The sequence below is a fragment of the Littorina saxatilis genome, linkage group LG15 (genome assembly GCF_037325665.1).
Source record: "Littorina saxatilis isolate snail1 linkage group LG15, US_GU_Lsax_2.0, whole genome shotgun sequence".
Taxonomy (NCBI): domain Eukaryota; kingdom Metazoa; phylum Mollusca; class Gastropoda; order Littorinimorpha; family Littorinidae; genus Littorina; species Littorina saxatilis.
The window spans coordinates 2,892,415-2,908,869 of NC_090259.1; the positions used below are offsets into that span (position 1 = coordinate 2,892,415).

Sequence of the window (16,455 nt, forward strand, 5' to 3'; positions counted from 1 at the left end):
CCGATTGTGGATCGAACAAACTTGTGTACACAGTCGATTGGTCATCATTAGTGCCGAGGGTACGATTCGCATTATAACCAACAGGTAAAAGAGACCAAGCGAAATATTGAACCCGTGCGCGTGCTTGTGTGCAGAATGAGAATGAAACCAATTGAAAACTAAAATAGTAATTACATTGTGTTTCACATGAAAAATTATTCGTAAAGACAAAAGGTGTCAAAAGAACCTTTTAAGTAATAATATTTTTTGTGTTAAGCATATAGCTAATTCTGCCCATGGTTAATAGTTAAATCACTCCAATAATATAACCAATAGCCGATTCCAAGTTTTTGCTCAACACAGTCAAGAGTTCAACTACCCCGAGTCGGAGAACAAACAACTTGAAATCCGATCGGCAAGCCGATTACAGGTAAAATACTGCAAATCGGTGATGTAAAATACTTAATAAATTCTTTCATAAATAAATTAACCCATCGACAACTCTCCCTGGAGTTTTGTTCAAGAATAAGCAATGGCTGAATTTGAATCGGTTTGTTACAGGTACCCCAGGGCAGAAAGGCTCAGCGGTGTGAGGGAAACAACTGCGGAAATTACTCCAACATGTTGTCACAACGGTCAGGCTGGAGTGTTTTCCCTTATGTGCTGATTGGTGTTTCCTCATGGCTGGCATACAAAATCCTCATCAAGCCTTTTTTATCACCGCTTCGCAAGGTTTGTTTGGTTTTCTTTTTATGTTTGACCAGTACCTTAGCAGAAATGCAAGTGCAAGTAAATATAGTCAGACTAAGAGACAAACAAATACATGCCTTTTACTTTTAGATTTATAAATTACTGTTTACAAACTACATTCGGTCTAAAAAAAAAAATAGGTGTGGTTACGGCAACCCGACCTACCCTATTTTTAGGGGCCGATCCTATAACTTTTTATTACATTTGTCAAAAAAAACAAAAAAAAACGAGTGCAAAAAACGCAATGAAAGCGAAAGCGCCCGTGTCGCACACTTATTTTCCTGTCAAGTAGGTTTAATTTGTACACATTAGAAAAAAAAGGTAAAAAAAAAAAAAGTGATTGCCTACCTACCTACCCTATTTTTTTTGGCTATGTTACCGTAACCACACCTTCTTTTTTTTTTGGCCTTATATAAATGGGAGTTATATTCCTTGCATTATTAACAATCCAGTTGATTAGAAATATGTTGAAGCAGTTATGATAACTAATCACCATAGCGATCAGCATTGATGCACCCTCACTACCGCTAGGCGCTAAAAACAGAAAAAAATTTACATGACACATTGAATTTATTTAAAAGTACTGTACTAAGCAACTGAAGACGATGTTGTTCTTTCAACCTTGTTATTTCCCCTTCTTTATAGGTGCCAGGCCGTCCATACAAACCAATCATTGGGAACATGTTTGTTCTTTCAACCTTGTTATTTCCCCTTCTTTATAGGTGCCGGGTCGTCCATACAAACCAATCATTGGGAACATGTTTGTTCTTTCAACCTTGTTATTTCCCCTTCTTTATAGGTGCCGGGCCGTCCATACAAACCCATCATTGGGAACATGTTTGTTCTTTCAACCTTGTTATTTCCCCTTCTTTATAGGTGCCGGGCCGTCCATACAAACCCATCATTGGGAACATGTTTGTTCTTTCAACCTTGTTATTTCCCCTTCTTTATAGGTGCCGGGCCGTCCATACAAACCCATCATTGGGAACATGTTTGTTCTTTCAACCTTGTTATTTCCCCTTCTTTATAGGTGCCGGGCCGTCCATACAAACCCATCATTGGGAACATGTTTGAAGCTTTGAAAGAAGAGGCCATGACCAATACCATCAGGTATGTTTTTCATTAATTTAAAGGGACAATATCTAACAAGAAAACCGTGCTGTCTCTCGTCGCCCCAAGAGCTGTACAGTTCAGGTTTGGGGTTGTAATTATGTGACCCAACACCAGAAATACCTTAAAAGAAACGTTTGAGCGCTGAGTTATGAAAACGGCTGTGTTTTGAGTAGGAATCCCTGACTGTAATTCTCATTGTGGCGCCTTCGGTATACTATCTTTAAGGATGTTCCTCAAATCTTGTTTTTTGGGCAATTATATTTACATTTCTGCGATTGTTGGAAGTTGTTGGCATCATCTTGCCTCCACTTTGAACAAGTTCAGAAGCTCTGCTGAAACTTGATAACAAAAGATTTCAGCAACTTGATAAAAGGTAAGGAAGGCATTATGCTGACGTAAAACAACATTGGAATAACACTTGAGATATTCATGGTCACAATTTAAACAAATACATGTATATAACTGGGATTGAAGCAGCCTACTGTGACCACAAGGAGTCACGATAAATAAAATCAACAAAAACATTTCATTTTTGACAGACTAAAGGATGAGAGATATGACATAAGAATTTCACTGTCTTTAACATTTTGAAAAGCAGATGTGCAGTTACCAATTGCAGAAAACTCTCCTTCCCTCCCACCCCCTTGATTGTCTGTGTGTGGTCATCCAAGTATTGCCTTTGTTTTGAGTTCTTACAAAAGGGATTTGGCCACAAAAAAAATAGGTCTGTTTACGGTAACATAGGCCAAAAAAATAGGGTCGGTAGGTCGGGATTTTTTTTTTTTCCCCAAAAACCATATTTTTACGTTATTTTGCAAAAAAAAACCAAAAGATTTTTTTTTCTTTTTTTTTCCCCCCAAATGCCAAAAAAAAGTCTAGGGTCGCGCGAAAAAAATAGGGTCGGTCGGGTTACCGTAAACAGACCTATTTTTTGTTGTGGCCTTTCAAACAGAGGGTGTCAAAAAAGGAAGAGAAAAATTGAGAAAAAACAAACAGAAAACTGGAGAAGAAACAAACAGAAAACTGGAGAAGAGATGGGTGCGAGAAGGATTTTCTTGGGGAAAAGCAGACTTTAACTTTTTAAAATAAAGGTTTCATAATTGTGCAAGTAAAGTTCTTTACAAAGTGTGTGTTGCACTGTTCAGGTGGATGAAAGATCTCAACTCTCGTCTGATTCGATTCTACTACCTGTACGGCGAGGAGCGACTTCTCACGGCCGATCCTGCTGTCGTCAAGTACATCTGTGTAACCAACAGCAAAAACTATCGCCATAGCAACGCCTCAGGGTAACCGGCTACACTACTTCAACTTTTCTACAGGGTGTGTCTGTAGAAAACCTCTAAAATCATAACGTCTAGTACAGTGAACCCCCCTGTTTAAGATCAATCAATATCAATCAATATAAGGCTTATATCGCGCGTATTCCGTGGGTACAGATCTAAGCGCAGGGATTTTTATTTTTAAAATTTTTTTTTTTTATGCAATTTATATCGCGCACATATTCAAGGCGCAGGGATTTATTTATGCCGTGTGAGATGGAATTTTTGTACACAATACATCACGCATTCACATCGGCCAGCAGATCGCAGCCATTTCGGCGCATATCCTACTTTTCACGGCCTATTATTCCAAGTCACACGGGTATTTTGGTGGACATTTTTATCTATGCCTATACAATTTTGCCAGGAAAGACCCTTTTGTCAATCGTGGGATCTTTAACGTGCACACCCCTATGTAGTGTACACGAAGGGACCTCGATTTTTGGTCTCTTCCGAAAGACTAGCACTTGAACCCACCACCTAGGTTAGGAAAGGGGGGGAGAAAATTGCTAACGCCCTGACCCAGGGTCGAACTCGCAACCTCTCGCTTCCGAGCGCAAGTGCGTTACCACTCGACCTCCACAAATCTGAGAAAATCAGGTCTTAAAATGACGGCAGTCTTTAAATGGGAGTACATTTAATGATGTTATCAACAGGAAATCTAAACATAATCAAGGTCTTAAAATGACGGCAGTCTTTAGATGGGAGTACATTTAATGATGTTATCAACAGGAAATCTAAACATAATCAAGGTCTTAAAAAAAGTCTTAAATTTGGGGGGGGGTTTTGAAATGGGGGTTCCACTGTAATTCAATGTTGACTGATTTCAAATGTGTGTTGCAGAATGATCAAGAGACTGACTCCAGACTTCCTGCTGGTGATGAACGGAGAGGCACATCACAGTCTCAAGGTTTTGCTCAACCCAGCTTTCAACACTCACTCTGTCAATGGTGAGAGAATAGTCCGCAATACTTTATATTCATTTGCAATTATGTGGTGTTTTTTTTTAAAGAGTACACCATGTTCACCTGTCGTAAGATTACTTCTCAGCTCAGAGAACTGAATACATGTGATCATTCTGGTACAGTAGTACCTGCAATGTGTTGCCCCTCCAGTGAGAGGACACCTCCCTTAAAAGGACACATTCTGAGATCCCTTTGTCTATTATCTCTACCAAAATAAACCTGTCATGACAGGCCACCTGCAATGTGTGGCCCCTCCAATGAGAGGACACCTCCCTTGAAAGGACACATTCAGAGGTCCCTTTGTCTATTATCTCTACCAAAATATACCTGTCATGACAGGCCACCTGCAATGTGTGGCCCCTCCAATGAGAGGACACCTCCCTTGAAAGGACACATTCAGAGGTCCCTTTGTCTATTATCTCTAGCAAAATAAACCTGTCATGACAGGCCACCTGCAATGTGTGGCCCCTCCAATGAGAGGACACCTCCCTTGAAAGGACACATTCAGAGGTCCCTTTGTCTATTATCTCTACCAAAATATACCTGTCATGACAGGCCACCTGCAATGTGTGGCCCCTCCAATGAGAGGACACCTCCCTTGAAAGGACACATTCAGAGGTCCCTTTGTCTATTATCTCTACCAAAATAAACCTGTCATGACAGGCCACCTGCAATGTGTGGCCCCTCCAATGAGAGGACACCTCCCTTGAAAGGACACATTCAGAGGTCCCTTTGTCTATTATCTCTACCAAAGTATACCTGTCATGACAGGCCACCTGCAATGTAGGGACACTTTTTGCTGGCCCCAAGGGTGTCCTTTCATCGCAGGTACCACTGTACAGTGGAACCCCCCCCCCCCCCTGTAAGAACCCCCCCCCCCCCCCCCCCCCCCCCCAATTTAAGACTCCCTCCCTTTTAAGACCCTGTTTTCTCAGACTTTCTGTTCATAACCTCCGTAAATTTACCTCCATTTTAAGACGTCCTCCTTTTTAAGACCTGATTTTCTCAGATTTTTGATGGTCTTAAAATAGGACTTCCACTGTATCGCAAATAGGAGCTGAGCATTTCACACTGTGCTACTGCTGTTTTTAGACTGTGCTACTGCTGTTTTCAGACTGTGCTACTGCTGTTTTCAGACTGTGCTACTGCTGGTTTCAGACTGTGCTACTGCTGGTTTCAGACTGTGCTACTGCTGGTTTCAGACTGTGCTACTGCTGTTTTCAGACTGTGTTTCTGTTGATTTCAGACTGTGCTACTGCTGGTTTCAGACTGTGCTACTGCCGTGCTACTGCTGTGCTACTGCTGTTTTCAGACTGTGCTACTGCTGTTTTTAGGTTTTATCCCAGTGTTTGACAAAAAGACTGAAGAGGTGGTGGAGCAGTGGACAGAAAGAATCTCCAGCTGTGCTGAGGATTGCGTCATTCCTGGTCAGAGCTACATGGCTTACATAGTAAGTTATCTCGTCATTCCTGCTCAGAGCTACATGGCTTACATAGTAAGTTATCTCGTCATTCCTGCTCAGAGCTACATGGCTTACATAGTAAGTTATCTCGTCATTCCTGCTCAGAGCTACATGGCTTACATAGTAAGTTATCTCGTCATTCCTGCTCAGAGCTACATGGCTTGCATAGTAAGTTATCTCGTCATTCCTGCTCAGAGCTACATGGCTTACATAGTAAGTTATCTCGTCATTCCTGCTCAGAGCTACATGGCTTGCATAGTAAGTTATCTCGTCATTCCTGCTCAGAGCTACATGGCTTACATAGTAAGTTATCTTGTCATTCCTGCTCAGAGCTACATGGCTTGCATAGTAAGTTATCTCTTCATTCCTGCTCAGAGCTACATGGCTTGCATAGTAAGTTATCTCGTCATTCCTGCTCAGAGCTACATGGCTTGCATAGTAAGTTATCTCGTCATTCCTGCTCAGAGCTACATGGCTTGCATAGTAAGTTATCTCGTCATTCCTGCTCAGAGCTACATGGCTTACATAGTAAGTTATCTCGTCATTCCTGCTCAGAGCTACATGGCTTACATAGTAAGTTATCTGCAGAGTTTCTACTGGTCTTTTGGTACTTTTATTTTCCACCGATTTTGGCTGAATAGGCACGGGAATTGGCAGAAGCAAAAAAGACTTAAAGACATACAATACCGATCAAGAAAACAAAACAAGACGTCACCTTCTGAACCTCTCTTTCGATGGCATTTTCACACAAACTATCGTCAAATTATTCGCCATGCTCCATTACCCTTGGCGGGAAGGCAGTTTCATTTTAGGGGAAATTTGCCTTTAGACAGACAATTGCCATACCTGCCGAGTCGTCTTGATTGTACAATTGATAAGAGTGGAGTTGTCTTGATTGTACAATTGATAAGAGTGGAGTTGTCTTGATTGTACAATTGATAAGAGTGGAGTTGTCTTGATTGTACAATTGATAAGAGTGGAGTTGTCTTGATTGTACAATTGATAAGAGTGGAGTTGTCTTGATTGTACAATTGATAAGAGTGGAGTTGTCTTGATTGTACAATTGATAAGAGTGGAGTTGTCTTGATTGTACAATTGATAAGAGTGGAGTTGTCTTGATTGTACAATTGATAAGAGTGGAGTTGTCTTGATTGTACAATTGATAAGAGTGGAGTTGTCTTGATTGTACAATTGATAAGAGTGGAGTTGTCTTGATTGTACAATTGATGAGAGTGGAGGCCAGTGTGTTGGAATCCCATCTTGATTGTACAATTGATAAGAGTGGAGGCCAGTGTGTTGGAATCCTGGCCGCGCCTGGTGGGTGATAAGGTGGAGATTTTTCCGATCTCCCAGGTCAACTTATGTGCAGACCTACTAGTGCCTTATCCCCCTTCATGTGTGCATGCAAGCACAAGGAAAAATCCTGTAATCCATGTCAGAGTTCGGTTGGTTATAGAAACACGAAAATACTCAGCATGCTTCCTCCGAAAGCAGCAAATGGCTGCCTAAAGGCTGCCTAAATGGCGGGGTAAAAACGGTCATACACGTAAAAATCCACACGTGCAAAAACACGTGTGTACGTAGGAGTTTCAGCCTACGAACGCAGAAGAAGAAGAAAGAAAGAAAGAATTGAGTTGTGTTGCATTGCTTCCTTTTCTTCCCATGCTTTCAGACACTGGACGCTATCTGTGAGTGTGGCTTTGAGTACCAGCTGGGATCTATCAGAGATCCACAAAGCCCTGCTGTGCTGGCCTTGAGAAAAATACTGGAAGGTTTCAAGGTCAGGTAGGTGTCCTTGACAAAATAATACTGACAGTTTTCAAGGTCAAATGTATGTCCTTGATGAAATAATACTGGTTTAAAGTTGTGGTGTGTCCTTGAAATATAAAACAGTATGTTTATAAGGTTTCAAGGTAAGTTACTAATTTTAGTATTTGTTCTTGATAAAGTTAATAGTTAATCATAAAAGTTATATTTACTCTTTTTTTGCACCAGTTTTATTGAGTCCCTGTAAATGAATCTTCAATGGCGGGAGAATTTGTAAGCAATGAGATGTTTCTTTTTATAAGTTTTTGAAACGTTTGTACAGGTATTTAAAGGTTTATAATGTTGTAGTGTTGTGTTGTGTTGTGCGCCACAAGTGCATTTTTCATTTTTGAGATAAAATCTCATTTGATTTGATTTGAAGACTGCATACTCCAGCTCGCATACATTTTGTGTTGCCATCTAACATTATGCATGTTATTTACTTCTGCCCAAAGGGATGTTAATTACATGAACTTTTACCATTTCAGCATTTACCGATTTCTGTGACTTTTCTGTACAGATCTTATAAACAAAGGGAAGTAAGCGCTATAAATGCATACAACATGAGTAATAGAGTAAGCGCTATAAATGCATACAACATGAGTAATAGAGTAAGTAAGAGTTATTGGGAACCTGAGAGAATAACAAGCATTGAAATGAACAAGCAACTTTCATCCTCCATTATTTTCTTGTGTACAGGCTGCGAGACTTGCTTCCTCTGGTTTCCCTCATACCAACCGGAGAGAAACGTCAGCAGAAGGAAGCCATAGATTTCTTCACACGCACCATCATGGATGTCATCAAGGCCAAGCGACACCAGATTAATGCAGGTGAGAGATTCATTCCACTGGGTGCAAGCACAATCAGCACTTCATTGTATTTCATTCCACTGGGTGCAAGCACAATCAGCACTTCATTGTATTTCATTCCACTGGGTGTATACACACTCAGCACTTCATTGTATTTCATTCCACTGGGTGTATGCACAATCAGCACTTCATTGTATTTCATTCCACTGGGTGTATACACACTCAGCACTTCATTGTATTTCATTCCACTGGGTGCAAGCACAATCAGCACTTCATTGTATTTCATTCCACTGGGTGTATCCACACTCAGCACTTCATTGTATTTCATTCCACTGGGTGTATACACACTCAGCACTTCATTGTATTTCATTCCACTGGGTGTATCCACACTCAGCACTTCATTGTATTTCATTCCACTGGGTGTATCCACACTCAGCACTTCATTGTATTTCATTCCACTGGGTGTATCCACACTCAGCACTTCATTGTATTTCATTCCACTGGGTGTATACACACTCAGCACTTCATTGTATTTCATTTCATTTCATTTACTCTATTATCCCATACTGGGAAATTCGGGTCGCTTCCTCCCAGTGGAAAGCTAGCAGCATCAAGGGTCAAGGGTCATCAAGGGTCACGCTACCCAGGTGTGTGCGTGTTGGACAGGGATGGATCTTGACACTGTCCAAGATGATATCTCATTTGTTTGACAGGGATGGATCTTGACACTGTCCAAGATGATATCTCATTTGTTTGACAGGGATGGATCTTGACACTGTCCAAGATGATATCTCATTTGTTTGACAGGGATGGATCTTTACACTGTCCAAGATGATATCTCATTTGTTTGACAGGGATGGATCTTTACATTGTCCAAGATGATATCTCATTTGTTTGACAGGGATGGATCTTGACACTGTCCAAGATGATATCTCATTTGTTTGACAGGGATGGATCTTGACACTGTCCAAGATGATATCTCATTTGTTTGACAGGGATGGATCTTGACACTGTCCAAGATGATATCTCATTTGTTTGACAGGGATGGATCTTGACACTGTCCAAGATGATATCTCATTTGTTTGACAGGGATGGATCTTTACATTGTCCAAGATGATATCTCATTTGTTTGACAGGGATGGATCTTGACACTGTCCAAGATGATATCTCATTTGTTTGACAGGGATGGATCTTGACACTGTCCAAGATGATATCTCATTTGTTTGACAGGGATGGATCTTGACACTGTCCAAGATGATATCTCATTTGTTTGACAGGGATGGATCTTGACACTGTCCAAGATGATATCTCATTTGTTTGACAGGGATGGATCTTGACACTGTCCAAGATGATATCTCATTTGTTTGACAGGGATGGATCTTTACATTGTCCAAGATGATATCTCATTTGTTTGACAGGGATGGATCTTTACATTGTCCAAGATGATATCTCATTTGTTTGACAGGGATGGATCTTGACACTGTCCAAGATGATATCTCATTTGTTTGACAGGGATGGATCTTTACATTGTCCAAGATGATATCTCATTTGTTTGACAGGGATGGATCTTGACACTGTCCAAGATGATATCTCATTTGTTTGACAGGGATGGATCTTGACACTGTCCAAGATGATATCATTTGTTTGACAGGGATGGATCTTTTCACTGTCCAAGATGATATCATTTGTTTGCCACCTCATGTGTTCCAGGCGGGGACAGTCACTCGGGGGATTTGCTGTCGCGGCTGATGACAGCGCAAGATGAAGCCGGGAATACTCTCAACGATGATATGATCTACTCGCAAGTCGGCGGATTCCTCTTCGCTGGCTTTGAAGTAAGAACTGTGAAAGTGTCTGGCAATGAATGTATGGTTCAGAAAACCTTTTAAGAGTTAAACAGACAAAAACAAATAATTTTTGATAATGTCAATGTTTTCTGTCCAAGTTTGAGGTCAAGTGGTTTGTTTTTGTGGTACATGTATCATCTTTTTTTGAAGAAGGGTCTAAAGTTTTTCCTTTGGGAGGGGGAAGGAGTGGCATTGGGAGGGGGAAGGAGTGGCAGTGGGAGGGGGGAAGGAGTGGCATTGGGAGGGGGAAGGAGTGGCATTGGCATTTCTTGTTACACACCAGTACAATCAAAAAGAAGATGTGGATGTTTAATGACAGGAGCTGCAATATTTCTGTCGCTGTTATATGAATATTACTGTGAGCTGAATCTCCTCCTCAAACAAATTTGTTGATAATTAAATATTTTTAAAATTTCTATTTAATTTTATTTTAATTTTAGGTAGGCGCAGTGGCGAAGTGGTAAGACATCGGCCTCCTAATCGGAGGGTCCTCAGTTTAAATCCCGGCTGCTACCGCCTGGTGGGTTCAGGGTGGACATTTTTCTGATCTCCCAGGTCAACTTATGTGCAGACCTGTTAGTGCCTTCGTGTGTACATGCAAGCACAAGACCAAGTATGCACGCAAAAGATCCTTTTATTCATGTCAGAGTCCAATGGGCTATAGAAACACAAAAATACCCAGCTTGCATCCTTCAAAGTCTGCATACAGTCTGCCTAAATGGCAGGGTAAAACGGTCATACCAGTAAAGACCCACAGACATGAGTGTATGTGGGAGTTTCAGCCCATGAACAATAAAGAATAATAATCTTGAGTTCAATAATAATAAAGTGAATTTGTATTTGTTGCCATTCCAGACGACCAGTACGGGCCTGACATGGACCTTGCTCATGTTGGCCCAGCACCAGGATGCGCAAGAAAAGGCAAGACAGGAAGTGATGTCACTGTTGTCAGGACAACAGCCAATCACAGCAGAGATGGTGCAACAGCTGACCTACTTGACGTGTGTCATCAAGGAAACTTTAAGGTCAGATATTTATAGTCACCTTTTAATACACATTTTTACTCTGCCCAGAAAGGAGCAAGACTTCCAATGTTGGAATGTGTCCTTGTGGAGGGATGGTACAATGCCATCATGGTTTCATCTTCATCTTAAACTCTGACCGGGTCTCAGATGCATGGTCAGCCCAATTGTTTACAAGGGAAAAACTGTGCCTTTAATTTGAACCGTGAAATGCTTTAAAAAAAAACATTAAATGAATTAGCTCAACAACCAGCACCCGTTTTGTTGGAGCTTTCAGAACTTTCATAGCATAATGATTTTTGGTGACTTGCTCAGTCAGTGATTTGCAAACGAACGTTCACAAATTTATGTGGACATCAGGTGTTTTCTGTAAATATTCATGAGCGCTCCTCTTTGTAACCAGGTTGTTTCCCCCAGTGACGAACCACTTCAGGCAGGCGATATCAGACGATGTCATTCAGGGCTATTACATTCCAGCCGGTACAAAGATCGGCATTAGCTCTGGAGCGCTACACAGGTACATGCACCTTGAAAGTAACAATGGCAAGGTTTGCAGTGTTTGACAGGATGAAGTAGACGGGAAACCCCTCTTTTCACTCATTGTCTCCCAGGTACGGATATATCCCTACCCACTCATTTGGCTCTATCTGACCAGGTACGGATATATTCGCTCAGACTGTTAGCTTCAGTTGCTTCCTGTAACGTCGATCTAACGCCTGCATTCCAGCGTGTTGATACACAGTTTCTACACAATTACTACAATTCTGAGTGACCTGCTGCAGAACAGCTGGTCTCGGCTAAAAACAAATTGGTCAACATAGGTGGGGTAGAAAGTGTTAAAACATTTCAAAAAGCAAGGTCTACCCAAAATCATCAAATTGTGTCTGGTCTCTCATACAGTTTTAAGATTTTAAATATTGTGAGGTAAAATTTAAAAGAAATCAAATGGGTTTTTTTAAACATCCAAAACATAGGCGTTTATTCCCCAGGAAGGTCATTTTCATCCTGAACAGTCATGCAGTGGCATACTGTTCATGTAGATTGTTCAACATTAGGAGAGATTTATATTCTTTTCTCTCTCCAGGAATGAGCATTCATGAGTAGCCATGTGACCCTTCCATACTGAAATCTCGTGCAGAAAACCCCAGTGACATCGCAAGCAATTTCTATCAGGGTAAAAAGCCTGTAACACTTTCTGTGCTGCATTTCTTTTCTGTAATCTTCCACTTATCTTTTTCAGACTGCCAGAAAATTGGGAAGACCCGGAGAGTTTCAAGCCAGAGCGATTCTTGCAAGACTACGACCCCTACTCCTACCTACCGTTCAGTGCCGGCCCCTTCATGTGCATCGGCCACGCTTTCGCCATGACCGAGATGAAGACTGTCCTGGCTCGTCTCTTGGCCAACTTCCGCTTCAAGCTGCCCCCAGGATATAAGTATCGTCGCATTCGACAGCTTACGTTGCAGCCTTCACCTCCTCTGTCTTTGATTGTGTCTGCGTTGTGAATATTGAAATCAGGAATACTGTGAAACCTGTGATATGAGGCCACTGTGATTAAAGACAGACTTTGTCGTATTTATGACGAAAGGTGTATCATTCCCAGGCCCGAGTCCTGGCTCGACTCTTGGGGAGCTTGCACTTTAAGCTGCCACACACACCCCCCTCCCCCCATTACAAATACGCATCTGACAGCATATATTACAGAAATAAAATTAGAAATACCGTACTTTCCGGGTCATAAGGCGCGACTTTTTTCCTCGAGTTCGACCCCTGCGTCTTGTATAACGAAGCGTCTAATCCGTGTGTGAAATACGAAAAAAATCAAAGAGACCGCTTGAGTACCAGTCAAACAACTTGTGATAATGCATGTTTCAGCTACTGCCCTGCCTTTGATCTGGCCGCACACACAGATTTCCACTCTGTTAAACTCGGTCACTGACCCCGATGCAGGAAGTGTTTCCTCTCTCAGATATGACAGGGGAACCACCTCTCATGGCAAAAACTGGGTCATTGACCCCTGGGAAGAAGGTCGTGTCTTTTAACAAGGCCACCCAGCTACCACAATGCCTTTGATCTGGCCGCACACACAGAGCACACATATTTTCATTCAGTTAAAGTCGGTCACTGACCCCGATGCAGGAAGTGTTTCCTCTCTCAGATATGACAGGGGAACCACCTCTCATGGCAAAAACTGGGTCATTTTGGTGCGCCCTATCGGCCCCCTGCGTCCAATGGGTGACTGGATTACAATTTTTTTTAAAAAGAAGGGGGTGCGTCTTAGATAACGAAGCGCCTTGTCACCCGGAAAGTACGGTAGTTCTCTTGAATTTGATTTGCTGCAGTTTTGTGAAAGAGACTGCTGCAGGTGGATAGAGCCACCTGCCTTGTCTAAAAGAGACTGCTGCTGATGGATAAAGCCACCTGCCTTGCCTTAAAGAGACTGCTGCAGATGGATAAAGCCACCTGCCTTGCCTTAAAGAGACTGCTGCTGATGGATAAAGCCACCTGCCTTGCCTTAAAGAGACTGCTGCAGATGGATAAAGCCACCTGCCTTGCCTTAAAGAGACTGCTGCTGATGGATAAAGCCACCTGCCTTGCCTTAAAGAGACTGCTGCTGATGGATAAAGCCACCTGCCTTGCCTTAAAGAGACTGCTGCTGATGGATAAAGCCACCTGCCTTGCCTTAAAGAGACTGCTGCAGATGGATAAAGCCAGGTACCTGCCTTGCCTTAAAGAGACTGCTGCTGATGGATAAAGCCACCTGCCTTGCCTTAAAGAGACTGCTGCTGATGGATAAAGCCATCTGCCTTGCCTTAAAGAGACTGCTGCTGATGGATAAAGCCACCTGCCTTGCATTAAAGAGACTGTTGCTGATGGATAAAGCCACCTGCCTTGCCTTAAAGAGACTGCTGCTGATGGATAAAGCCACCTGCCTTGCCTTACCTGTTTACTGACATCTGTTGTAAAATTTCACGTGCAGATTCACTGTGTTGAATACAAACTTTAACTCAACGACTTTGCTAACTTGTACTCCAACAAAACAAGTATCATCTCTGGGAACACACATTGCACCCTTGGCTCCCTTTGCTACTGAAAGGCGATTACTCAGGAAAGTAAGAATGTTTGGTTTTCAAGACCAATCATGTTGAGCCCATTTGCAAAAGTTTGATATATTTAATATGCATTATTATATCGGTATTTGTTTTAAATTATTGAAGTGTGATTGCACCATGCCAACCAATCATCACAAGTGTATTTTGCGTAATTATAACAGTATAATGACATCCTATTTTGCTCCGTCATGTTTCTTGTCTGGTTGTGACCACATAGTAACGGTCTCTCTTTCAATGTTGACATTTCTCATAGTGTGTGCTCTGATCTTGTTGATTTAATATGACCAGTGAAGTTTTGTTGAAAAAAAAAAATTTAAATAAATAAAAAAATTGAAATAAACATCAAGAAGGTAACACTTTATTTGTTTGTTTTCATTGATCTGCTTGTGCTTTATTTTATACATCATGCATAAAGCAGTGTTGCTACACGCGCTATTTGTTTGTTTTCATTGATCTGCTTGTGCTTTATTTTATACATCATGCATAAAGCAGTGTTGCTACACGCGGTGTTTGTTTGTTTTCATTGATCTGCTTGTGCTTTATTTTATACATCATGCATAAAGCAGTGTTGCTACACGCGCTATTTGGAAATCAGGCCTTAATTCCTCCGAAGATGGAATACAGCTGCCTACAGAACGAGGTGTTTGCAAACAGTCATCTGTAATCTTCCCCCAGGATGACGGTCACCTTCTCTGTACAAATGGCCTTGCTCAGGTATGCTCAACAACAACAACAACAACAAAGTCTTGATGATCAACAAAGACAATTTATTATGATAAACAGATTTTAAAGCCATTGTAATCATATCAATAATGCATCACAGTATAACTAAATGGATTGGAAATTGAGCATCTTGTACTCAAGTTGTATGAACAAGCATCATAAAAAGTTAAGTACATGTGCATCTCTGTACAACAAAGTATTTGGAAACAAAAACAGTTATATTTACAAACATTTTTGTTCATGAACATCGGATAAAACATTATTCACTTTGTATTCATTTGTTCTTTTTACTTTTTTCTATTACCCATTTCAGAGAAATATACAAAATACTTTAGGTCATTTCAAGGATACATCTTTCTTTCTTTCTTTATTTGGTGTTTAACGTCGTTTTCAACCACGAAGGTTATATTGCGACCGGGAAAGGGGGAAGATGGGATAGAGCCACTTGTCAATTGTTTCTTGTTCACAAAAGCACTAATCAAAAATTTGCTCCAGGGGCTTGCAACGTAGTACAATATATTACCTTACTGGGAGAATGCAAGTTTCCAGTACAAAGGACTTAACATTTCTTACATACTGCTTGACTAAAATCTTTACAAAATTTGACTATATTCTATACAAGAAACACGTAACAACGGTAAAAGGAAAAACAGAATCCGTTAGTCGCCTCTTACGACATGCTGGGGAGTATCGGGTAAATTCTTTCTCGTCCCAACCAATATGGGACTCCCCCTAACCAATATGGGACTCCCCCTAACCAATATGGGACTCCCCCTAACCAATATGGGACTCCCCCTAACCAATATGGGACTCCCCCTCACCCGCGGGGGGTTCAAGACAAGGATACATTCCATTGTCACAATATAGCCATAAACAATAAGATCCTATGAATCAGCCGTGACCAACAGGATCCAATCAATCCTCAATGACATGCACACTATTTTTCTTCCACTGTAAGTGTAATGGAAGTTCTAAGTGCAAAACTTGGTGGATAAAGCACCTCCATTTTTAATTAACATTATCCGAGAATCATAAGCAAGTAAGGCAGAGTGCTTATGACTAAAAAACAAAAGGAAGTAACTTTTGGTAAGCGCATAGAAATGATCAAAAACAAAAGTTGTTGCTTTATTTAAGGTTCCTTATTCTCTTATGTACCAGAGTTGAGGTGCACAAAGCTGAACTGGGTGCCACTCAGCTGGGTGGGAACAAGCCACAGGGTCTGATTGGTTGAAATCACAACACATCCTAATTTCAACCAATCCAACCCTGCGACTGTGTACCAGCCATTAGGGTAGCACCCATCTTCACTTTGTGCACCTCAATACAGGAGACTGGTGTCGCATAACTCTTACTGATGCTTTCTATATTCAGCTTACTTCCCTTTCCTTCTTGGATCTGAACATTATGTACTGAAGACAGTACTTGTACTCCTATAATGGACAGACTTACCGTATTTTCCGGGTTACAAGGCGCTACAGCGCATAAGGCGCACCCCCTTCTTTTAAAAAAAAATTGTAATCCAGTCACCCATTGGGCGCAAAGGGCTG

At 41.3% G+C, this 16,455-nt stretch overlaps 1 protein-coding gene across 1 annotated transcript; it reads left to right on the forward strand.

Moving 5' to 3' along the window:
* Positions 1-347: 347 nt before the first annotated feature.
* Positions 348-15,168, forward strand: LOC138948209 (uncharacterized). Its single transcript, XM_070319712.1, has 12 exons — positions 348-409; positions 541-711; positions 1,760-1,839; positions 2,988-3,128; positions 4,005-4,111; positions 5,461-5,576; positions 7,261-7,373; positions 8,094-8,224; positions 9,914-10,038; positions 10,906-11,075; positions 11,476-11,589; positions 12,313-15,168. The coding sequence occupies exons 2-12, from the start codon at positions 601-603 to the stop codon at positions 12,575-12,577; spliced, it is 1,473 nt and encodes a 490-aa protein (XP_070175813.1). The 5' UTR covers positions 348-409; positions 541-600; the 3' UTR covers positions 12,578-15,168.
* Positions 15,169-16,455: the final 1,287 nt, after the last annotated feature.